The 25,576-nt window shown below is 40.0% G+C and overlaps 2 protein-coding genes across 12 annotated transcripts; both read right to left on the reverse strand.

Annotated features, from left to right (window-relative positions):
• Positions 1 to 141: 141 nt before the first annotated feature.
• On the reverse strand, positions 142 to 15,347 carry zgc:162472 (uncharacterized protein LOC553495 homolog). Of its 7 annotated transcripts, none has more exons than XM_044173936.1 (29): positions 15,196 to 15,347; positions 13,327 to 13,529; positions 12,574 to 13,219; positions 12,335 to 12,438; positions 12,113 to 12,178; positions 11,239 to 11,394; positions 10,849 to 10,982; positions 10,639 to 10,733; positions 10,463 to 10,517; positions 9,254 to 9,388; positions 8,871 to 9,107; positions 8,495 to 8,558; positions 8,202 to 8,403; positions 8,012 to 8,121; positions 7,480 to 7,870; positions 7,176 to 7,304; positions 6,625 to 6,661; positions 6,400 to 6,513; positions 4,196 to 6,305; positions 3,920 to 4,080; positions 3,611 to 3,795; positions 2,978 to 3,032; positions 2,711 to 2,864; positions 2,475 to 2,610; positions 2,352 to 2,385; positions 2,159 to 2,257; positions 1,666 to 1,945; positions 1,215 to 1,527; positions 142 to 1,097 (listed from the first exon to the last, which is right to left on the reverse strand). In XM_044173936.1, the coding sequence occupies exons 2-29, from the start codon at positions 13,521 to 13,523 to the stop codon at positions 984 to 986; spliced, it is 6,513 nt and encodes a 2,170-aa protein (XP_044029871.1). In that variant the 5' UTR covers positions 13,524 to 13,529; positions 15,196 to 15,347; the 3' UTR covers positions 142 to 983. The 7 variants fall into 7 exon arrangements, with proteins under 7 accessions (XP_044029871.1, XP_044029872.1, XP_044029870.1 ...); XM_044173937.1 differs by having other exon boundaries at positions 2,475 to 2,613; positions 8,229 to 8,403; positions 15,196 to 15,346; XM_044173935.1 differs by having other exon boundaries at positions 2,475 to 2,613; positions 3,920 to 4,077; positions 15,196 to 15,346.
• A 1,422-nt stretch (positions 15,348 to 16,769) lies between these two features.
• dab2 (DAB adaptor protein 2) lies at positions 16,770 to 25,507 on the reverse strand. 5 transcript variants are annotated; one of them, XM_044175004.1, is made up of 15 exons: positions 25,286 to 25,507; positions 22,261 to 22,536; positions 21,989 to 22,128; positions 21,644 to 21,742; positions 21,413 to 21,544; positions 21,203 to 21,286; positions 20,902 to 20,928; positions 20,770 to 20,820; positions 20,599 to 20,661; positions 19,109 to 19,732; positions 18,388 to 18,517; positions 17,635 to 18,288; positions 17,369 to 17,523; positions 17,187 to 17,279; positions 16,770 to 17,088 (listed from the first exon to the last, which is right to left on the reverse strand). In XM_044175004.1, the coding sequence occupies exons 2-14, from the start codon at positions 22,403 to 22,405 to the stop codon at positions 17,205 to 17,207; spliced, it is 2,379 nt and encodes a 792-aa protein (XP_044030939.1). In that variant the 5' UTR covers positions 22,406 to 22,536; positions 25,286 to 25,507; the 3' UTR covers positions 16,770 to 17,088; positions 17,187 to 17,204. The 5 variants fall into 5 exon arrangements, with proteins under 5 accessions (XP_044030939.1, XP_044030941.1, XP_044030940.1 ...); XM_044175006.1 differs by having other exon boundaries at positions 17,187 to 17,276; positions 25,286 to 25,498; XM_044175005.1 differs by lacking the exon at positions 25,286 to 25,507 and adding an exon at positions 23,498 to 23,632.
• Positions 25,508 to 25,576: the final 69 nt, after the last annotated feature.

Genomic DNA, 25,576 nt, shown 5'->3' on the forward strand with positions numbered 1-25,576 from the left:
ACTAGCAGTATTCTCACAATACTGGTAGTACGTCATAAAATGCCATCAGCTTCAGTGTGCACAAGTATGTTTCCTAAGATTCTGCACATTAAACTTGATGAAATATACAGGTCTGATAAAGACACAGCCACTAATGAAACATTTAAGGTAGATAACACATGATGTTTTTATTTCAAGTATCAAACATAATAATCTGAATGCTGCAAGGACCTCTGAACGTTCAACTGATCTACACTATATACAGTATATAAAAATGTTGTATGCTAGTTAGCAGAAGATTTTCCTGCTCTGTATGGGGTGCATTTGCAGAATATAACGATGTAATTTTACTAAATTAAATTCTGTCTGATGTCTTGTTTTCTAAATGAAAAGCTAATTTTAAGACATCTTTTTTTGTCAAATGCAAACAAATGCGCTTGAGATTAGAACAGATGATTTAAAATTAGCACAAAAATACACAGAAGAGGCATTAAAAAAGGTAATACATTTAAACATACAACTGTACATGATGTCAAGTAATCTGGTTGTGTTGTAATGTTTTTCTACCTGAGACCAATGTTTGACCAATGGTCTGTGTTAAAATGGAACAGTTATGGAATAAAATAAAATCAAAAAATCAGTTTGCTGTACAATTTCACATTTTTACAGGTACTTAATAAAATTAGGGAATCTGAGGCATGAAACTGAATGAATAATTGGGAAAAGCTGCCACCTCTTTGAGTCAAACTAGTGATTTACAAGTGTTTTGGTTATTAATGTGTACAATTCAATAATTTCTTGAACTACAACCATGTGGTGTTAGATGAGTGAAAATGTATTTTTCAGTATAGTATATTTAGTTTCACTTCATTACAACGGACAGCAAAAACAAAACTGTTTTTTAGTTATAAATTAACCTTTACAGCTATAACTTAACAGAACAAAACATTTAAAAAGGCAAGCCACCCACAGATTCCTCCTCTCACTCCACCTCTCTATGGTTTTTATCCTTCTTCCACTTCTGTAAAAATGTCACTTAAGAAGTACTGAGACACACTGGTGGGCTCCTCCTCTATGGAGCTGCTCTCCACACCGTCACTTTGCTGGGAAGCTGAAACCTACAACAGAACAAGAAGAACAAAAGATCAGCTGTAATCGACTCCATGTGGGTGTGTAAAAATTCCACTGAATTAAATTGACTCCCCATCCACCTCAGTAGCACTTGCACTCCTTACCTCAGCTGTACACTGAGAAGTGCTAGAAGTTGGGTCTGAACATAGTTGGCTGTGCTCAGAAGTCTGTTCGATATGCACCTCTGTTTGTGTTGGTGATGTGGGAGAAAATGTTGAGCGGGTTTCCTCTGGCGCCATTGTCGGATTGGGTGTGGGAGTGACATCATATGATGTTGAGGGTACAGGTGCTGGGGTAGATCGTTTTCGTGCTGCGCGTGGAGTTTTGACCTTAGATCCCTTGGAAGCTGCTTTACCAGGTGGAGAATCGCTTGAAGGAGCAGTGTTGCTTTTCTCAGAAGGGATGCCTTTGGGTTTTCTGTCGGGTATTGGAAAATAAAAATTAATTTTTAATTTAATTACAATGGATAGATCCAATATAACTGGGGAAATTCAGATTTCAACAAAGTAAAAAAAAGTACTTTTTTTTTTTTTTTTTTTACAGTTTTTTCCTCACCTACTACTAGCCCCCCTAGTCTGTTTAGTTTGTGCTCCTGTGCTGCTATCCTCAGGGTGCTTCCCACTCGTCAGAGTCTCTTTTTCAGTGTCTACATGATCACTTTGTTTCTGTGGCTCAGTGACGACCTCATCAACGGCTTCTGACTGCACAGAAGGCCCAGGAAGCTCCAAGTCCTGGGTGGTGTTTGTTTGGATGGGAATTGACTCTGCTTCCCTGGCAGCGAGGGTCTCCCTGGCTTGTTTCTTCCTTGTAGTATTGGGCTTAACCTGCAGTTTTGCTGGTTTAAAGAGAAACGGGTACATGATGAAAAAGACGGGTCCAATTTACTGAGAGTACATGTGATGAGTAAGTATTCATCTACTATTCAACTAAAAGGTCTAAATACAGAGGGTGTCGTATACTGTACAGATTGTAAAGCCTCATGAGGCAAATTGTGATTTGTGATATTGGGCTACATAAATAAAATTGACTTGAGTTGACTACTACATACCTCCTCTTCCAGTGTCCATCTGCTTTGTAGGGGGAATTTCAGTCTCATCATTATTCTCTACAGTCTCTGGTAATTTGGATGACTGAACTGTAGTACTCTCTGTTCCATAAACACAAACAATCCACGTTTACCATTTCTAATATGACATTAATCATTAGTTTAAATAAGTGACAGAATACTGCAAACACTCTACCATATGGATCCACTGGATTCTCCATGATCAAACCCTGGTGTGGGAGAGAAAAAGAAAATGTGTGACAAATGCTGACATTTTATCACACTGCAGCAACAAGTAGTTCCTTGCAACTTCACTTACTATATATGCAGCTGGGTCAGGACCAATATCTTTTACGTTGATGAGGCCTGTCTCACCACTCTCCTCCATGGATACAGGCACAGCGTCATTAGAGAGAGGCCCATCTCCCGCTGCTGCCAAACTCTCTCCCAGAACACTGCTGAGGGGTGAAGAAATTTGTAGAATCAGACACCAAACAAAACCAGATCCACGCCTGCACAAATGGGATGACCAGCTGATAAAAGGCAGGCACTAACCTCTGTTGCTGTATTGATGCATCTGTTACAGGAAGATAAGGGGGGGGCACAGACACACTGTCCACCACCTCCCCTGATGAGCAGACTGGTATCTCAGTCAGAGAGAGGATGAAAAACGGTTCATCTGGATCTGAAGGTACCTGCTCCGACAAAACTGAGAGTGAGAGTGAGAGTGAGAGATGTTTTAGCCATGGTGCATATACTATATATAATTCACAGCACAAAATCAACTGATGGTGAGTGGAAGGTGATCTATAAATGACTTACTGTCAGGAAATATTGTGAGACTTTGGTTCTCTCCTGTAATTGATGTTGAAGCATCCTGGGAATGTGAAGAGAATCAGAGAGACACATTTGAGGATTAATTCTTGTGGTAAGAGCTTCTTGAAATTTGTGTTTGTACTACTACCACTTGGAGTGGCTGAAGCTGGACGTTTCACCTATTTATTCATTACTTTTAACTACTTCAACCATTTATCCATTATGTTTAGCTATTTAAAATATTTATCCATTACATTTAGCTAACTGTTTACTCTCTGCTCGCTTGCTACTATTTTCATGAAATCTCAATCGCAACATGTAGTGTTCAGTTGTTACAGCCGACTCAATATACAGATTTTTTTTTCTTTATTAAATCAAAATTTCTATTTTTTTTCTCAAATTAGTTGAACTCCTCTACAATCTTTTCATGTACCCAATGGCAACTGCACAAATGCGAATCACTGCTATACAATATAAACTTGTGGTACATGGTAAAACAATATTGGTCTGTTGTTAAATATTTGGTCACGGCCAATATTAACAAGTTGAACAGGAATTTCAACACTAAAAGATACTGCAATCATACATGTAATGCTCACAAGATATGCCTCCTCCTGTAAATAATGTTTAATATCTTACCTGAGTAGAATTGCCAGGTGCTTGTGTCAAACAGCCAAGAGAGGGCCCAGCATCATTTGAAGGAGAATTATGGTTACTACGTTGTTCAATAGCTCCCTCTACTGGTTCCTGAATGTCAGGTCGGAGTTCAGACACAGGTTTGTGGGAAACAGAAGCATCCGCTCCTTCTGAGCGAGTACCACAATCTGTGGAGGAAGAAGTATTAGTGGTCAACAAAGGTACTGCAGGGCCATGGATGGCAGTTATCCTGAAAATCTGCTCAGTATTCTTTGAGGTAAGGGAACTTCCATTTAAAAAAGTGTGTCAAACCTGCTTCTGCTTGTTTTGTATTGTGGACTTGTCGGGGTTGTGGAGGTTGGCTGCTGCGTCCCAGGTTGGGTTTGGGTTTAACAAGCCGGCCTCTACGAGTCTGAGGTGCTTTTCTTGATGACTTGGAAGAGTCGGTTTGCTCTGCCTGATTATCATCACTGCTTTAAGTGGAAAACAAACTGTTAAGAGAGAAACTAATAATTCCTTTAAAAACATTAGGCTGTAAATAAGACATGTTTTGAGGACAGAATCAGGACAATACGATTCATGTCGTACCTTTGGGCAGTTATTTGATTAATTTCAGTGGTTTCAGAACATTGGTGGACTACATCTTGACTTTGGGCTTTAGAGTCATTCTCTGAACATGGCTGTTGAGTGCTTTCTTTTGGATCTGGACTGGACTGTGTATTAGTAGAGAGTATAGGTTTAATTTTTAACTCTGTTGAACCATCTTCTGAAGACTGGACATCTGAAATTGCAGTTGGAACATCTGTTGGTTGGGTATTTGTCTCTGTAGCTCTAATTGACAAGTACTGTTTGCAGTCCCATTGTGAAGCAGGTCCAGCCTCCACCATGTCATTTTTTGAAGTTTTGTCCTGTGTGCATTCCTCTTCAACTGTGGGTTTTTCACTCCTCTTATTTTCAAGAACTGACTCTGTCAACATAGACTGATTCTCAGCAACACAAGACAATGCTGTAACGATACCATCAGAGGACGTACCCTTATCATTTGTGCTGTCTAGTGACTTCTCTGACTCTGCGGATCCTAACTTTGTTGAGCTGGGAAGTTCTGTATGTAATGAACAATGTGGTGATGTCAAATGCTTGCTGTCTTTCTCTGCGAGTTTCAGTTCTGTTTGTGCATTTTTATTGTCCACAGACTGTTGCTCTGAGGTTACATTTGAAGAGGTGTCCCTATGAAGCTGTTCTGAGGGTTTACTGATATCATTTGACTGCAGTTTTGCCTGTGTAGTTCTAGTGGATGATCCTAAATTGGGTTTGGGTTTGACCTTGGGAAAGCGTTGTCTTCTTTGAGGTACATTTTGTTCTGAGTCTTGTGCACTTCCAGTATCTGTCTTCTGGTCCTCAGTTGACGAAAATTCCTCTGTTGGTTTATGAGTAGAGCATAATTCCAATGACTGTACTAAAACTGAAGCAGTGCCAGTACTTTGGCTTGGTTTTTCAGGAGGGGTGGTACTGCAAGTTGGCCATGCTTCTACCTCTGCTATTGTGTTGTCAGTGGATTCAGGCCTTGAAGATGGATTGGAGGGTTTCTCCACAAGTTGCATGTGTGTGACAGGGTCTTTTGTGGTTTGAGGTTTAGACCGCACAGTAGATGTCTGTGGCAAATTGGGTTTTGGTTTGACTTTTTGTAATCGACCTCTCCTAGTCTGGCAAGTGACTTCACTCTCTTCTTTCTGACTGACAGGTAACTCTTCTGCATTTTTACAGATGTCTACAGGGTTGGAATGTACTGTTCTTGATGTCTGTGCTAGGTTGGGTTTGACTTTCTGGAATCGACTCTTCCTGGCCTGGTGAGTTGGTGCATCTTCACTCTCTTCTTTCTGACTGACAAGTAAATCTTCTACAGGTGTAACACATGAAGCAGGATGACTGCTGCTCTCTTGGACTGGGGCTGAGTCTATGTTGGTCCCTTGTCCAATCTGCAATTCTGTGACTGCTGGGTCAAATGTTACCAGGTTATTACAACTACTCTTAGTTGTCCCAACATGTGATATCAGTATTTCATCTATGGACTCAGATGTTGACCTTGAGTCTCTGGTGGCCAGTTCCAAAATGGGTTGACCCTGGTTTTCTGAGGCACTCTGATCTGATATTGCTGCACCTGATTTTACTTGACCAACAGACCTTTCTTGACTGCCAGACGGTTCTTCTGTAAGTTTGACTTCAATAGAAGAAATGTCATCTTTTAACAATTTTTGACTACAGTCTGCTATCTTAGGGGTTACTTTGGCAGCTGATAGTGTCTCAGTGGCTTGAGAAAGGTCAGGAGCAACTGTGTGGCTCTCTTCAGCTGTCCTTACGGTTGTCTCTGGTTGGGATTTTGACTGAGCAGTCCTTGAGGCTTGGCCTAGGTTAGGTTTTGGTTTCACCTTGGATAAGCGTCCTCTCCTGGTTTGTGAAGAATTTTTCTTAGGGCTCTCTGGACTTGACTGCAATTGAGGGGTAGGGTCCATTTCAGAATTGTCTGTTGTGCTGCTTTGAAGCTCCACAGTGGCAACAGTTTCAGATGTTTCTGTGAATCCATGACCAGAAGTTGCAGACATATGAGGAGTGACACTGTTTTCCTCTTGTGCAGCAAGCTTTGATGCAATCTCTTCTTCTAGGTGTTGGCTGGTTTCATTCACACTGACTGATGCTGTCCCTGCAATTAAACATAATAGCACATTATTAATTTACTGTAATTTAATCTAAAACAAATGAAATCCAATTCCAATATAAGGAATTGTGTGGCTAACCTGTCATGTGATCTTGTATGGCTATTTGATTCTGTGCTGATTGAGAGAGGTGAGCCAGGTTGCCGATGGTCAACAGGGTTTGAGCAGCCTCATTGTAGCTCTCATCCTCAGATGCTAAAACAAACCCCCAAAAATGTATACTTTGAGACCATCTAAATATACAGTATACTGTATCTACACACACGTTTTCCACTCAGAGCTACTCAGAATACCTCTTCAACATACCTTCTGTCTGTTCTGAAGAAAGGAAGTCTATAACATCCTGCAAGGGAAACAATGTATTGTAAGTCACATCAAAAGCTCCCCATATCAGTCAGATTAGTTGTCAAAGGATGTGATGTATATGGAAAACATATATTACAGTAGCCCCAGTTACACTTCTTTCTCATTTTCTTTCTACGTCTTTGTCAGTTGATTACACCTGGACACAAAAAGGTTGCTATGAGTTCTTCTCAGCAAAATATGAAATATCAAGACTACATGCATCATTGTTAAAACTCAAACTTCTTGCTTATCTTCATTTAAAGTGTGCAAAAACTAAACTTAGCTGGAAAGTATGCTAAGTCACAATATGACAGTTTGATCCAACCACAAACAAAATACATGCACTAAAATTGAAAAGAGGGAGACATTGGGCCTTCTGTAGATAAAACTATGCAGATAGATTACATCAGATCTTCAAGATTAGATCTCAGAAATGATAGTAAAATGATAAGTGTAACTGGGGATAATTATTTAATTTCACTGGTATTACATTTTAGACATATAACACTTACAACCAGCAGGTCCAACTGATGTTCACAGGGTTCAGCTGTGTCATTTTGTGCCAGCTCAAAAGAGGCATCAGGGCACAGTGCATCTTGGGAGATGCCCAACACATCAGGCATATTGGCCAAGATATCAAGCTATGTGTGACATGGAGGGAGCCAGAGTGGAGGGTTTGAATTATGAAATGTAAAACCATGCACAAAGAAAAACAAATGCAAAGAACACAAAAATGCTTGTTATAAGAATGATGTAAAAATAAAATTAATGGATGATGTGTATCACCAAAACATGATGGGAAACGGTTTCTCATACCTCCTCCATAGTCTCTTCCACCTCTGATATCATAGGATGTGGGGAGCGCAGGCTGGCAGGCACAAACACAGGGGCAATGCTGTCCTTACTGGAGCTACATGCAGGGTGCTGCTCCTCCTCCACCTCTTCTTCCTCCCACTGCTTTTCATTATCCTCATCACTGTATTCTGACTGAGACGCCCTGAGGGTGACTAGTTTGGGCTTTTTGGACTCTTGGGCTGATTGTGGCTTTGATGATCTTCCCCTCTTGGCTGTGCATTTGGGTTTAGGCCTGGCAGCAGAAGCAGTGGAACCTGCTGGTGAGGCAGGAGTGGTTTCAAATGCAGAGGAGTGTGCATCCTCTTTGGCAGGGTAAGTCAAGGGCTTGGTGGGTTTGGGCACTCTCCCATACCTACAAAATACAATCACACACTGATGAACCCCTCCTATCTTATATCCAAAGTATTTTCTGTGGGAAATGGGAAAAAGAATGTTTCTGGATACAATGGTAAAATGGGAGTCATGAAATATGGGTAAACATGAAACATTGTACCTGGTAGGTCTTGGAGGTTGAACGGTGGCATCCTCTTCTTCAGAGGAGATGTCATCATTGGCTGACTTCCTCTTATTGGCCTGCCTTAAAGGTGATGTATCTTTATCTACCTAAAAGGTTAGCATAACTTTCAGTAAAGCAAAGTAATAATGGGTAGAAAGATCTGATGACTCCAAACTGAAATAATAACCTGCTCTTTAGAGGCTCCATCACTCACACTCTCGTCCCCTTTATCTGACACAGTATCTTTGGCCTTTGTGGAGGGTGTTGGAGGCTTTTTACCCCACTTCCGGCCCAAAGGCAGTACTGGTTTTGGTGCTCTTCCTCGTGAGAGTTTAGCTGGCTTGATTGCGGTGTCCTTGGCTGCATTCACAGTCTCAGTCTTTTCAGACCTGAATATTAGGACAAAACAGAGAATTTTAATGCCAACTGAAGATGCATAAAAAAACTTTATTTAAAACAACATTTTTAAAGTTTCATTACATGTCTGAATTTGTACGGTCTTCAGGAAGTGCTGCTTCAGCGTCTTCGGGTATGTAGGCCTCATCTCAGCATATTAAAGACAACAAAATTAAGCCGCAAGCAACAATCAACAAGGGCCACACACAAATGGAGAAACAGGGATAACTTTGAAGAAAAAAGGCCAGAAAGTTAATATGACCAAATTTTGAATTTTAAATATTGCTTGCCCTAGGACCATATGCATTGGTTTTCTAGAAATTTTGTTAAAACTTGTTAGACAAAGCTGGATCTACATTCTACACTGCAATGTTTGTGCACACATATGTACATTATTTAAATCCACCAAGTTTTGTAACAATCGAGAACATTTTCTTGAAATAACTGGATGCTCCTTTACCTTTTTCATTGCTTTTGTCACCCGTTTTGTTTTTCTTGTCATTTGGTTCCTCAGTTGAGGCCTCCTGTCTATCATTTCTTTTGCGTTTCTTCTTAGGCTTAGAAATAGGGGTTCCTCCCTCATTACAGAGGTCCTCATTCTCTTTCTCTCCCTCCTCCCCCTCCAAGTCAGGAATTTCATTCTCCTCTTCCTCATCTTCCTCCTCCACATCACTCAGCTTCTTTGAAGCTTTTTTGCCTGTAGAGGGGATTAGAACACATAAGGATTGTTTAATTGAGAAACTCAGGGAGAACAGTTGTTAAATCAGTACCCAAGAATAATATTTAAGTTATGAAGCAATAATATACAACTCACTGAGTATTAAAGTATGGAGAGATAGTTACCCTTTGCCTTTCTCTTGTGCTTCTTGGGGGAGTTCTTCTCAGCGAGTGATTTGAGTTTCTTCCTGTTTTTCTGAACTTCCAGAATCTTCTCTAGCAGCTTAGAAAAATACTCTATGTCCAGTTTGCGCCTCTCTCCTACAAAACAATTGACAGTAAATGTTGCATCAAAGTCCTACGGAGTCCCCTAAAGGTCATGGCGAGAATTTTTTGAGGACTACTTTTGCATTCCCTGGCAATATGTTTTGCGTTCCCTCACAATAAACTTTCTTCTTCCATTCCTTCAGAACCATATGTCTATTTGTAATGGAAGGTAGTGTGGAGATTCTCAAGTTAATGCATTGTGCATTGTTTATGGACACCTCACCTTATATGATGTTCATTGCAAAGAAGTTATTAGTTAGCACATTATCGAACTTCTGGGTAGGAGCTGTATGTATAAGGAACATCAGTTATTGCTCCACACTTATAGCAACAGGCCTTCTACCAAAACCTGTTTCAGCATTGAAGGTTACTTTAATTTGTTTTGTGCAAAGAACAGAGGACTCTGTGCAAAAACACAAAAAGCTTTCTAACTCTGCATTCCTGATGTATCTCTGCAAGTGGTTCAATGCTGTCTGCTCTTTTTGTGACAGAACCACAGACTGTGTTTGCAGCATTTCAGTCACCTTCTTGTTTGTTGCTTTTTTTTGACTCATACAAATACAGCAGCTTTAGCTGAGGTAGATTCAACTGCACATCTTTAATGCCTCTGGAGACATCCCCTTTTCCTCAGTGCAACCCCTCTGGGATACAATACAGTACAGAGTACAGTAACTGTTCACGAATGAAACCGACAGCATCCTGCAGATTATCGTACTGCTTTCTTCTGGAGAGACCTCTGTTTAAGTTTACTTTCACTAATTACATAACCATGCATGCCTATCGAGCAGTAATACTATATCAGCATACTTAATGCCCAGTTCAAAGTAAAATTCCATGAGCTGATGTACTGTTGCATTGCGCTGGGAGCAGCTGAGTGGAAACAGACATATGGCTTTGAAGGAATGGAAGAAGAAAAGTATTGCGAGGTAATGCAAAAGTAGTCCTCAAAAAAATTCTTGCTGTGACCTTTAGGGGGCTCGTAAAGTCCACACAGGGATTGCACGAGGAACATTAATCAATTCATGTTATATTCAAACAGCTAAACATACTGTCCTACAGAATACTTACTGAAAGCTTTGTCAATCCTCCAGGCATTCTCTCGCTCTTCTTTTTTGAATTTGTTCTGAAAGTTTAAATCAATAAAATTAACAAGAACAAACATTTTATTGTGTTTTTATGAAGCAGTGTGTTGCTTCTTCATTTCATGTTCTTTACATATATGTATATCTGTACTGATCACTGACCTTTATCTCTGATCGAGCTCTGTGAGGAAACAGTTGACAAATCATGGAAAAGTCTGTCCCCACCATGCTAACTGCCAGAAAGAACATGTCTGTCTCTGATGGAAAACAACAAACAATCATGACATGAAAAAACAATATGAACAAGGCATCAGAGTGCTATAAAGATGTTTTAATTCAGGTATCTATATCTATTATCCATATCAGTTTAACCTTCACTGGACCAGGGTTTCGAATAGGTCCCTTTCCTGAAGCTTGAGTAAGTTGTAGTGGAGCCACGCTCAAAGACGGGGTCTCGATCCTGTGCTGGGTTTGGCCCTTTGGCTCGCAGGACTTCCACTGTCAAGCTGTGAGACACAGTTTGAGAGGATATGACTAAGCCAACAATTTGTTCCAGCATCTCCAATATCACAATAATGTAGCAATGTTTATATTAAGAGGAAAAATCACATCTCTGGAGGATGTTACAGATGCATTTGTAGACACTTTCTATCATGGTAATGAAAAACTCAAGTGATACAACATGTTATCTACAATAACTGAGTGAAGTTAAGTAGATAAACATGAAAGATATGCATTCATAACCTACAGAAGTCCACTGACCTTTCTTCATCAATGATCAGTGAGCCATCCTCTGCTACTTTGACCTGAGGAACCATGAGCGCTTCTTCTTGCTCTTCTTCTGCCTCCTCCTCTTCCTCCTCCCTCGGGCTTGCAATTTTAGGGGGGACTACAGGTTCCTGTGCTCTCTCTGGTGACCTGCAGGGTTTACATTGCAAACATCAGGCAAAAGGAAGGGGGCTGATATACAAGCAACCTGTACATCTCATTATGTAAACTACTGCCCCACGATGTCCACATATAATGTGTAGTGAATTATCCAGACAATTCCATCATTTAGACTCATTTATTTTGTCAAGATAAACAAGTGGTGATGAGACTAGACAACACTTGCGTGGGTTTCTTCCGGGTGCTCCGGTATCCATCCAAAGTCCAAAGAAATGCAGGTTAGGTTAACTGGCGACTCTAAATGTTCCAGAGGTATATATGTGAGTGTGAATAGTTGTCTGTCTCTATGTGTCAGCCTGAGATTGACTTGACTTCACCAAATGTCAACAAATACATTATTGGGGTTTTTATTATTATTCACTAGCTGCAAAATACACCATTCGGTTTTGGTATTGCTCAAGTTTTTAACCTCTGTACCAATGGAGGGTGGCAATAGTTTTAATTAACTTTTTTCAAGGTACAGTTTTTGGTGTAAAGAAAACACGTCATTATACTACAATTTAAACAGACAATAACAATAAGAAAATTTGACATTACATCAAATACTTTTCAATTCTGAAGCATGGATAAAAATAAGGAAAATCAGAATGAAGCTAATACCGTATGTATCATTTTGTTCCCAACTATGTACAACACCTATAAAACAATAAAGTAAAGAGATTTTAGTGAGATGATGGGATAAACTTACTCTTCTCTTCCTGGAGAAGGCGGGATCACAGTCTCATTCTCCTGAGCTGAGTCTTCTAAACTAGATCTGGAAAAATTGCAAATTATAGTCACATAAGACAAGACACACCAAAAAAAAAACTTCTTGTCAATAATATCCAGCATAATCAATAGAAAACATTACCTGTGGAGGTAAGGATTAAATGTTACACAAGCTTGACTAAGTTGCAGAGGAAACACTTACGTCATGGGGTTAGACACTGGTAGATAACGGATAAGGTCCCTCATGGTCATTTTGGCAGGATCTAAAGTATATTCCTTTGCACGTGCCTTAGATTTCTTGATTTTCTGCAACATCAAATGATAACACTCTTTTAATGTATCAAGATATATCTAACATCATATATCTAATTAATAGGTGAAACTAAACTTAAAAGTGAAGAGAATGAGAAGAAGTACGCTTACTGAATAATCTGAGCTTACCTTTTCTTTGTGCATCTCCTGTCTGAGCAACTCTCTGAGCTTTCGGGCCTTTGCAAGCCTCTGTAAGTCTGATGGGTCATTCAGGAGTCTACTCAAGGAGAACGCTGGTGGTGACAGTGAAAGCCCACTCTTAGACACTAGAGTCTTTGCTTTCTCTGATATCTCAATAGCTTCTTTGTCTGGTAGAGAGGGGGGTACTTTATCAGGTAGTCTGGAAGGAACTTCTTTAACTTGACTGCCTGATGTGCTTTCTAATTGTTTGCTGCTGTCGGCTGGCAGGTGGGTTTGTTCTAGTGAGTCCTCAGCTGGAGGTATAGCTAAAGGTCCTAAACTGTCAGAAGAGATGAGGGTGGGTTTAGGTTGCACTTTGGGCTGCTTGCTCTCTTCTGAAGGCCTCTGTCGCCTTGGGGACTGGAGTCCCTGAGGGGCTGCTGCAGTCCCAGTTTGGCTGGACGTTGTTGGCTTGTCAAGGTCTAAGCTAGGGACTTCAACAGGAGTTTCAGAGACTGCCTTGACAGGGGACTTTGGCGTCCGAGCAAGGGTGGAGGGACGGCCTGGAGCCACTTTGGGCTTGATAGAAAACCGCTTCCTTCTCTGGACTGCTGCTGAGGAGCTGGTACCTTCCCCATTTTGGTCATTACCATCCCTAAACAGCAGTAATAAAGTAAAGGAATAGTTATTTTTGTTATACATAACAAAAGTAGTAGCCATTCTAAAATATATTTTAGAAGCCATTTAATTCATGTCACTCACCCTGGGGCTGTAGGTTTTTCTGATGGGTTCACAACAGACTTGTTATCTGTAACAGCAGTGTCAGTGCTGCTCTCACTGATGTCTTTGGGGGTCTCACTGGCCTCCTGATTTACTGAAGGGGCTTCCTGAGGTGTTGCTGCTGTTCTCCCTGCTGTACCGACATTGGGTCGAATACTAAATCTTGACCGACGAAACATTTTGACCTGAAAACATAGGAAGTCAAAGCTGCATCAATATTCCAACAGTAAAACCTGACAACCAGCTGAAAGTGAAATATTACTAAAGAAAATTACTCAGAGATTGTGAACCAGAGGTGCTGTGGAAAAAAGTAGGGGTATGACCTATATTCTTTACATAGAACAACTAGCACACGTGAACAGATTTTACTGCATCAATAATTTCATGGTTTTTCTTCAATTCCGATCTTATCTTTGCAGAACCTACTGGATAGAATGCAAAACAAAAACACACAAATCTTCTCCCCGGATGCAGTTTGACAGTATTTATGATTACGTGGTTCAGTTTCACAACAGAGTTTCAATGTGCAAAATTCTTAATGCAATGCTTAATTCCTTTGAATGAAAAATGTCCATTACATACAAAGTGCAAAACACAAAATCATATGCTGAGTCCTCAGAATACAGACACTTCATATCAGCAGAAATATCACTGCTCATTACAAAGCATTCAGATCACTGAATCAATGCCACGTGACTTACAAACATTTCTCCTTATCTTATCATTATTACCCTGTTTGCCAACATTGCAACACATTGCTAATCGCTTCACCACCACTGCATTACATTTCAAATGCATGGCAGTAGTGGATGGAAGAAAAAAAGAATAAATGCAATTACTTTCCTTTCATTGCTGTCAAAATGTTGCAACGTACTGAGTGTCTGCTACAGTAGTGTAAATTGAGGTTTAATGTTATATGCTTCCCAACATCACAGTTGAGCCAGGTTCAACCTTTCTGCCAGATGTAGTTAACTGTATTTTAGATTATTTAACTTATGATGCGATTACTGTAAAATAAGGTTTGGTGCCTTGGATAAAAACTAACTTTGTAGTCATTACTAAACAGAAAATGTAAACTGAGGTCCTCAAGTACAGTCACAATTGTCATCATCATTTCAAATACTGACCTCTGCATACATTTGCAATTTTTTTTTTGGTTGACATTTGTATAATCTTGAGAAAATTAAACTGCAGACTGTTTTGATGATAATTTATTTGAAACGTACCATTTTATCAAAAATGCAACAATGAATCAGATACTGTGATAAACGTATCGTGATGTTCTGATAAATGCATTGCCTGATTATTATTAATATTGTTTTGAAAACTGTTGTAAAACACTATCACTACTGGACAGGGGCTTAGTACAGCACCAACATATATTTTACAAACGGTTTTCGCTCTGCAAGTGTAACGTTAAGTACTGCATTATCTAGTAAGTAGTACAGCAGCAATGCGGCAAACCATCACTTATTGCTGTAGCACTAGCAAGAATTATTTTATGTAAGTTAAGTTAACTTACTGTTGTGCAAACCTCAGCAATTCGTTTAACTGACTAGTGACGTTGACAGCTGAGAAGCCGTTAAGTCTGGCCGTAAAAATAATCACAAGGAAACACCAACAAAGGTTTAATAAGCGAACGCCCAATTCAATCGAATGCAAGACATGGAAAAACGCGTCAATAATGTACTAAACAAGCCGAAAAGTGCACAAAGCTGGGCTCAAACTCGCATAACAACACTTTTAGTATGCGAGTCTTCTTGACTTGGGCCGTCTTATTGTTAATGTTTAGAAGCTCCATTTAATAAAAATAATACGTCTACATGTGTTATTTTGGTTATAACAACGTACCTCTTCAAGAATATGTCGTTTGCTGGGAGAAATAAGCTTTCATTAATTGACGTCGTGTGGCAGGTAGCGGAACCCATGCACACACTAGTCCGCCATGTTTGTCGTGACGCGTTATTTTCGCGAGTGAATGGGGTTGTGGGAAATGTAGTTAGAGAGCGAGACTGGTCTTTTTTTCTCAAGGATTTTGCGCATTACATTGGAACTGTTTGAAGGCATTCAAGATATTGTCTGTAATAATCAGTGGTGGAAGTACTGAGATGTTTTATTTAAGTAAAAGTAACAATACACCAATCTAAAAATACTCAATTAAAAGTAAAAGCATTCATAATTTTAGTGAAGTAGAAGTACAGAAGCATTAGCAAGAAAATGTTATTCGATTATTAATACTTATAAATCATCATGTACGCAGCGTTTTGATGTTTTAGTTGGTCTAGCTGAAGCTAATTTTGTTGGTAGTTTTACTGATAACAAATCAATCGCATTTTATAAACTGATCGTGAGTTTTGTATGTAAAATGTTCATAGTGACTAAAGTCAGATATAAATGTAGCTGAGTAAAACGTACAATATTTCAACTTTATAGAAGTGTTAAGTAGCAGAAAATGGAAATATTCATGCATGTTTTTGTTTAAGATTGTATATAACGACCAGTGGTGGGATGTAAGTGAGTACATTTTAGTCAAGTAGGCTACTGTTAAAGTACTGCAATTTTGAGATACTTCTACTTGAGTTTTTGCATTTTATGCTGATTTATACTTATACTTCACTACATTTCAGTGAAAAATATACTATAATCATATACATACATTTTGTTGATACTTAAAATAAATTTAGACTGCATGACTTTCACTTGTAATAGAGCATTTTTACACTGTGGTATTGTATCTGAAGATCTGTATACTTAACTATAAGAATCCTTTTTTTAAAATACTGTTTAATAATATGGAACTTTAGTGACTGGAAATGGATTCCAACTGGGGTTTGTTGCAATGACATCCAATTGAGTTACTGCATAGACTAGCTCTACATGATTTTTTACATCAATCGTGTGCGCATGCGCCAGCCCGCATGCTGCCCGTTGCCGTAGCTCCGTCTCGTCGTCTTAGTTTTTCCAACTTTTAACTTTCCTTTCTTCCAAACTTGAGTAACTTGTGTTTAAGTGTAATTTAAACTACGCTTTTTTTAAAGAGTTTCCTTTCGGGGATCAATAAAGTATTTCTGATTCTGATTTTTTCTGTTGATGTCATAAAGATGTACATTTTTGAGCGCCTAACAGACCAGTTAATGCAGATTTATGTCCACCAATGGCTCACCCACATAATCTTTTATACCAGCTACTGTATGTGTCCAAAATTGTGTAACATATAATAAACACACATAGCCTATTACATTTTTGAGAGTAGCAACAGAACAAAGACTGACTCAGTGTTTGGGCACACAGCCTGAATTCTGATCTTTGCATTTCTTGAAACATACAGTATATCTGTTTGACTGTTGAACCTCCAGTGGACTGCAAAATATTGATTCACTAACTCAGTCTGAAGAAGGAGATGGACTTGTCAACACATTGCAGCGTTATGATTGAATTATTTTATTTCTTTAACACAGACAGCATCAGCAGTGAACCTCTTTGGACATGCCTTCTCTCACACACCACATTTCTTTCTTCAGCAGATCATGACATAACATTTACTTCTTAGATCAGTGGTCTTTAGAAATAAGGGAACTACTAATTGGACAGAAAAAAAATAACATCAGAGGTGGAGGTGTAAAAGAAGGGTGGGTCAGGGACAAGAGTTAGAAGAGTTCATCATTTGGATTGTCTTGCGCACGTTGTAGCAGCTTGTCCCAAAGATGTTATTCGATGTGAAGATCTCCATTTGCTCCATTTCAACTGTGAGGGCAGAGAGAAGAGAAAATACCGTGAAAATAGTGTTTATCCTGTACAGATTAATTTAGTTAAGGAATAAACAAATATGAAAACATATTTACTTATAGACAAAGTTATGGTCAAGCAAAGGGATTTCCGAAAGAATCCCCAAAAGCAGCTGTTGAACCAGAAGTCTGACCAACAGTAGCAGTCTGCTGTAAGATTGAGAAAAAAGGCCAAAGTTACAAATTCTTACTGTGATACTTGATGTGGTGTAAATATGTGTCTGTGTGAATCTCTGTACCATAGCTACAGGCGGCACTCCAAATGGACTGGAATTTGGGGCCCCAAATGCTTTATCAAACATGTCCTGATTGTTTGCTATGGGGGCAGAAGAGAAGGCGGCATCGAGGAGGCCAGGGTTAAAGCTTGGAGCTGGTGCTGCAGCTGGAGCAGGAGCTGGTTTAGGAACATCAACAATAAAAACAACACATTACGACAGAAGACACATACGTCAACTTACAAAATTTTGACTACATGCACTGCAGTGCCTTGCTACAGGTGGTTTACCGTTAACAACTGCTGACATTTGATTGATATCAAAGTCATCATGATCTGCAGTATCCTGAGCCAGGCCCACTTTACTGGAAAAGTACTGATCAAATGCCCCGGCTTCATTGCTTTTGGGGGTGGGAGTAGAGATGGACCCTAACTCCCCTTTCCTCGCTGGGATGGCAGGGGGTTTGGCAAGCTGGAAGTCCTTGAACATGTCCTTTCCAGTCTTCTTCTCTTTATCTCCAAGGGGGTCCAAAGCTGTGAAGGCACTGTTCTCTACCTTTGGAGGGGCCTCCTTAGCAGGTGGCCTAGGAGGGGGGCGTGACGGACCTTGCTGGTCACCCATTGCATGGAACAGACCAGGTTGGAAAGGATTGGTCATGGCGGGCTGACCCCAACCTGGAGAACCGAGTGACCCAGCTGGTGGAGGCTGGCTCCAGGCATGGGGTGGGGATAAAGGTGGGGCACCAAACTGAGATGGCACCTGCTGGCCCCAGACTGTGGGTGGTATGGGTAGACCACCAAAGGCAGATGGCTGTGGGAAGGTGGGCCTAGGGCCTGGAGCTGTCACTCCTGGCATGGGGAACATGGAGGGTGCAGCGGTGGAGGATCCCCACATGCCTGCAGCAGGGATACTTGTGGTAGCTGGAGGACCTAACTGAAGATTCCCTGAATATAAAGAAAAGGGAATATGTAAGATTAAAAGGGAATGAAATGTAAAGCTGAAATAACGACTTATTATTTGGATAAGTTGCCCTCTTGTATTACCCAGAGCAGCTATGGAGGAGGGAGTGGAGTTGGCGGTTGTACTGTTGAAAAGGTCACCTGGAGCAGATGACCCTTCAGAATGACCAGGAGCAGCAAACAGGTCTGCTCCAAACAGGTCACTTGCTGTGGACTATTCACAGAAAATAAAACAAAAATATGAAGTACTGTTGCACCGCATTTACATAATTGTATACATGATAACCTATGCAGTACTTAGAAAGTAAGATTAAACCAACTTTTAACAACAGCAGCTAATTATTTATTATAATTATGTAGTCAGAAATGAATACTACAGTATTTACCTGAACATTGATACATATGCATGCCTCGCCACTTACCAGTGCTTTTATCACTGAAGCATGAATGTTAGAAAATAGATTAAGAGCAGAGATGACAAAAGGTACAGTTAATTGTTCAGTAGCACAGTCAAAGTGTCATTTATTCAAGCCAGTTATAGAAGCATGTGACCACCAGTGCATGCATGAAGACAGAACAGATCCAAACAACAAGCCCTTAACTGCAATCTTTAATTACAGGCCTTGCATCTTATCTTAACCAAATGTCTCCTCTGGCATATCCTGTCAGACACCAGTGCATAACCCAAATGCTCAAAAAGGTAGATGTTAGCAAACTAATTATGCTCTGGGAAATGTGCATAAACCCCATTTTTAGGCATCACACATGCAACTCTATTATGATTCATCTATCTATGGAATTTCACCTTTGCATTCCTTCGACCTCGTCCAGCCTTAGAGCTCTGTGGAGGCGGGTTTATGACCACTGAATCCTTGTTATGACTCACTGGGGGTTGTGGGTGATGAGTTATGCCATTAGAGACAGGGGCGGGTTTCAAAGATGAGTCAAAAAATGGGTTTTTGGTTGAGAGAACTGGTCCAGATTCATTCCCGTCCATCATGGTAATAGTGTTACCCTGACTTATTTTACCCCCTAGTGGCCACTGTCCGTTACTGAGAGCGAGGATCATGGTCTTACTGGATAACCCATTTATCTGCTGACTGAGGTGTTCAGAGTCTCCATTCAAACCACCGTTAATAATTGTCTTACTAGTGTTGCCAGCAGTGCTGTTTAGGTGATTAGTGGTGGTGAGGGAGATGTGTGAATTATCGGGTAACGACTGAGTGGGTGATTTAGAAAGGGGGTCATCTCTGAAAGGGTCAGTGTCTGGGGTTGGAAAGTAGCCAAATGTTGAGGAAAAGGGATTCTCTGTCTGGGGAGATGCCCTACAGTCAGGGGCACAGGAAGTTATAAAGGAGTTTCCCTTTATGCAATTCTGATTGCTGTCAACTTCAGCAGAAAAGTCCAGCAAGAGAATATCATTAGAGCCCTGGTTATCATGAGAGGGACAGTGGGAGAGAAGGCAAAAAAGAGAGATTTATGAATCAGTTCTGCAGAAGGAGAAAAACATATGTTAACAAAATGAATCACATGGTGTGAAAAGACATGACAATTTAAAGCTGCTACCTGTAGAATATTTACCTCAAAATATCACTGCCACATATTAAATTTCATGGCAAATCACAGTCCATCTTCCGACTTGAAAAATTAAGTTTTTATTAAATTCTTACTTGCCTTGGACAACAGCAAGCTATATAAATATGCTAAAGTCAGCACTAGCTCGTTGACCAGAAACTCAGCTAGTGAATTGGCCCAGCAACAGTGATGTAAAACACTACCAGTACAAGACTCCAGGTGTCACCAAAGTCAACAAAAATGTCTCTTTCATAGCTTCTACTTGTAGCAACTTTAAATGGTTTGATGAACAACAATGAGATTGGTACACATGAAGCATAACTCAATTCTTAAAAAGGTCCTTTTGATTGAAGTCTAAAATCTACAATTTATAAAATATGATACACTCACAACCAATAATTAAACACAAAAATGTTGGCCTTTTTAGAATTGAGTTCACACACATAGAATGATCTGGGAGGTGCTGAGGTTATTGAGTGGAGCCATTTTTTTCTTACAAACGCACAAAATCAGATCTTAGAAACATTTTTGATACAGAAAAAAAGAGAGATAGATAAAATAGAGATATATATTAGATAAAAGTCTTCTACAGCCTACTGTAATTATTAAGATGTGTAAATAGTATACACTTTAATATCCAGCTACATTTTAGTGACCAAATATAATTCCACTATATGGTTCAGATGAAGGGTAGATTTTACACTATGGCACCACACTTACATTTGGAGCCTGGATGTCTGGAGGGGTCGACATGGCTCCAAAAAGGTCAAGCTGCTCCACTGGCTGGATGTCAAAAAGGAACAGAAACATACTGTATTTATTCAGCTACTATAAATCAAAGGTATTTTATTTAATGTTAAGCTGCAAACACAACAGAGCAGAAATTCTTACTTGGGCAGTTTTTACTGCACCATCCATACTTAGCAAGGCACCACTTCCATTCTGAAAACAAGACAGAAAAGCAGAATGTTAAGGAAGGAGTCAGAAACTATTTGAAGAAAACAAGTGATTCCAAGTGCTTACCTCAACTACAGTGCTGCCATTTTCACCCTGTAAACAGAGGTAGACTGTTAATGATTATACTTATTTTCTTAATTCACTGAGGCATGTGTCATTTCAGTGGAATGTCTGAAGATGTGATTTGTTGAAATAACACAGAGAGGCAGTGTTTACATTCAGGACGTACATACAGTGTGCACCCTGTCAACGCTCCAAGATGACCACACCAAAAAGCTTTTCTTTCAGAAAGAAAATGTTCTCACTGTCCAGCTTTTGAAAAGAAAACTTTTTCCAGTTTACAGTCAAATGCATCTGAACCAGTTACCTTCTGTGAGGCCTCTCCCTCTTTCTTTCTCATGTTGAAGATGACCTGGAAGAGATCTTTCAGATCAATGACCAGGGGCTCTGCCTGTATAGTGACAGAAAGACAGCACATTTACATTGTTGTGCATTTGTATTTGTTGTTTACATTATGTACTCTTGTAACCGAGTGTGAATGTGTGAGTTTGTGTGTATGTATATTTGTGAGTGTTACCTGTTGTGCAGTCTTTATGGCGAAGAACTGATGCTGCCCTTCTGCCCCGCACACATATCCAAATGCCCTGTTATCTGTTACATCTCTGGCGATGAAGGAGATCTTATTCACCACATGCTCATGTTCAATCACCTGAGTTATAAGGACAAAGGTTTTATTAGCAGGCCAACCAAAATCTAATGAACTTCACAGTGTGATGTGACAGTAATGGAAAGAAATGGCAGAACTCACTCCTGATTTCTCATCAATGATCTTGATGCCCGACATGGAAATGTTGATCCATATCCTCTGTTTGTGTTTGCCTTGGGACCGAGCAGCTACTGCCATACCCTGGTGTAAAATAAATAATACATACTATCCTGTTTTTCTATCTTTTGTAAGTAAACAAAACGTGGACTTGTGATTTAAAGTTTGCGACACTGTTGCCCTCTGCAGTGAGGACACGTCTACAGCAAATATGGTGTTCTTGTGGAAGGCTGCCGTTGACTTGAGATACTAGGTTTAAAATGCTATTCCCTTAATATTTTTCATGACTTATAAAGATAACAGAACACAGTCCAAGATCCTATGCTGCACCTTAAGTTTCATCATGGAGTCCTGGCACATCTTGTCTCCTCTGGCCTCTGGGACATCATCGATGCCAATCAGCTTGGCCTTGTACCTCACGCCATCCCCTTGAAACCTGCCCAGCAGGTACTCATCTGTCTTCTCTGAGACTACAAAAAAACCCCAAAAAAAACTATGATTTCTACAAGATCAGACCAGAAAATCTTGCAATTGAATAGTCAGTCTGATGTGTTGATCATGGCATGATCATAATCATCGTCAATGCATCTTCCATCCCTCACCTTTCTTCTTCTCTTTCTTGAATGGGACCTTGGATGTGGCTGTTGCAGGGGAAGTGGGAGGGGTGTTGGAGGTCGAGGCTGTATATGGGGATGCGATGCTGGGATTGGCTGGGACGGGCACGCTGTTCTCCACCTCTGCAGACATGGTGTGGAGTGAGTCTCACTGGACAAGTGGACAGTCAGGGGTAAAGCAGATGGCAGCTCCGTGTTCAGGGGCAGCGAAGTCAACCAAACAGATGACTCTTAACACCCACACATGCTTTTCTTGTTATTTGACTGGAGCAGAAAAAGTGAAGTGGGACAGTGAGGAGAAAAAAGGAGAAGGAGATGAAAGGTTAATACACACTATTTCCTGGTGAAACTGCAAACAAGATATTGGGCTGTAAAGAGCTACAATTAAAACCCTTAGTTATTGCTAGAAATGTTTTGTAAGTAGCTGCTGAAATTATTTTTTATCCATCGTAAACAATTACAACCACAAAAACCCCGTTCAGACAGGGAAGCATAACAGGACACATGACCCATAAAATATCATGGTCTCATAAGGATGAGAACACAGATAACATACACACACTTTTATCCAGCTTTACACATGCTGTGTCAGTTGTTCAGCCTTGTAAAGGAGTAAATTAGGAGGTCCTGCACCCAGTCACCTCTTTACATATTGTTCTCCTGCCATTGAACTTGATATTTATTTACGGAGGTTTACAGAGGACAAATAACTAGGTACCACTACAACTGCATAGATGGACAAAAAACAAAACACATTTTGTAATCATACTGTCGCATCATGTGATTTATCAGACCCATAAAAATCTAGTCCAAAATCAGTGAGCTTTGCTAATTGTGGCTCAGAAGCAACATGCTAGTCATATGTATCTGCACATCAACAATAACATCATCATCAATTTGCCAATCTGCCAATATACTGGACCTAAGTCATGAATGCTTCTGCACTTACTGTGCATGAAACACAAGGCAGTGTCACATGAGACAAAAGCAACATCACAGCAGCTATTATTCACCTACATCTCCTCAACAATGTTAGGTGTAACAAACCTATTTTATGTGGATCCATCACCATCACCATCTAGTCACTTAATGAATCAAACAATCACAACAAAGTGGTGACAATCACATGCATTGAGCCAGCCGAAAAAGTCATAAAGGACTCCTGCTCTGCACAACCAGTGGAATACAACCAACGCAAACATGGCTTTGTGTGCGACATACATACCTTTCGGACCAGTTCCAGAGGCTACACTGGCTAGAATACCAGTGTAAAGAGGCTGTGAATACTGTAGGACAGACCAAAGGTTGGAAGTGGGCAAAGGTTGAGCAATTACCTGAGGTTAATCTTACGCTAGCAGAGCAACGGATCTCGTGATGCCCAGCTAAGCAACTACAAACGGACATTGAAGCCTTTGGAATGATCATTTACCCACAATGTTCTCATTTCAAGCTGTCTATAAAACCAACACTTAATATACTGATGATGTGGAATCAGGGTAAAATGAGCCTCAAAGGAGAACAATCCAAATGCACCTGTGTGATCATGCAAATTCAAAAACACAGTATGGTCCAGAGGTATTGTTTATGATGAAGTCAATCAAGTAGGTAATTTGTTTGATTCATAAAGGAAATGGGAGTCATACAAGATGAGATAACAGATGGGAACTTTGAAAGGGCACTGAGTGCGTTCCAGGTTTGTGCCAACTGTTACCTCTCTAGGAATCAAATCTGATGATATGAGAGAGTGACACAAGTATACAGAGATTCTGTAAATGAACACATATTCAACATAGAGGGAGCAAAGTTGGATTTTAAATTGAGCATGTTTTCTCATTATGAAATTATTTCAGTTGCTGTTCCAATAAGGGTTGCATCACACGAGCTACTGTACAGCTGTAAAACAATAAAAACTTCATTTTATCCACCAGTACCAGTTCTGAAGTCAAGAAAACAAGCAGGGTAAGCCCTTGTATGTTTGGGGACATTTAAATTCCTGCAAGGCACAGAGACACACATGCTGTTTTTATTGCTGTGCGACGAAGCGTAGAAAAACAAGAAATAACCCTAAACACTTGTTGATGCTCCATTTACACAAGCGTGACACATGACTGCACTTGTCCAGTAACTACAGCGGTGTCAGAGTCCCACTAGCTGGAGGAAAGGCTAATAAAAAGGGTGAAATGTCAGCTGTTCACTGCAGATTTAAGTTAAAGGATTACATTTTAACAACCCGTCACTACTACCAGATGAAAAATCTGTAGCTTTTTACAGCATCCGCCAGTGTCACAACACAAATAACACTTAGCCGCAGAACACAAGTGTAGATTCATATTTGTCAGCAGAATAACTGCAGTGCAAGGGAAGAAATGTCACAATCCTGGGCCATCAGGAAACGTAAACTACTGCACATCTGGAGGAAATCAGGGAATGACTCAGTCTACAATTGAATGAGATGGTGAAATACCACAGGCCCACTGTGAACACAAAGGGCATGCAAACACTTTCAAACAAAATGAAAATTGTTTTGTACTAAAACTAGGACATAGATATATAGGATGTGGACAGGAAATGCAACTTAAAAGCTTACTGTGAAAATCAGATTAAAAGATGTTTGTTAATAGGGTTAAAGCTAGGAGAGAATGCTCTGCACAAACTTATAAGCAAACTTATAGGGAGAAAAGTGTTTTTTTTTTATTTTTTATATTGCTTCTTATCCCAACAGTTGAGAAAGAAAAGGACCACGAACGAGTCACACATGACAACACTGAATGAGGTTTTACCTCCCAAAGTGATGCGCCTTTCCTTCAGTTAATGGAAAAACAATTAATTTTAAGTCTGTTTTAGACTGACGAGCAACTCTCACAAAGCTACTTGTAGTTACGACTATGGCTTTCATAGACGAACTAAAAAAAAAACTACATTTTTGTAACTATTTTAACACGACTATCTGTAGTCCTTTGGTAAATCCTTAATTAATGCAAGAGTGGAAAATGTTAACAACGCAGTAACCTACCTGTTTGAAAGCGCGCAGTGAGATGTTGAAATCCTGTTGGAGAAACAAACTGTGATTTTTGTTCCGTGATGCCTCCGCCGCTCCGGCGAAAAATTAGTAAAACCAAACACAGCCTCGGAAAACTAGCAGGAGTCAGATGTTTTCCGCTAAATGCCGTGGACAGAAAGGAGAGACTGCTGCAAACTCCCAGTTTAACCCTTCAATGACAATGACAGACCAAACACTGCAGATTTCAACTGGAAGAGGGGCGGTCTCTTCACGTGAAAGAAAATATCACCATGGTCATAGTAG

The sequence above is a fragment of the Siniperca chuatsi genome, linkage group LG18 (assembly GCF_020085105.1).
Source record: "Siniperca chuatsi isolate FFG_IHB_CAS linkage group LG18, ASM2008510v1, whole genome shotgun sequence".
Taxonomy (NCBI): Eukaryota; Metazoa; Chordata; class Actinopteri; order Centrarchiformes; family Sinipercidae; genus Siniperca; species Siniperca chuatsi.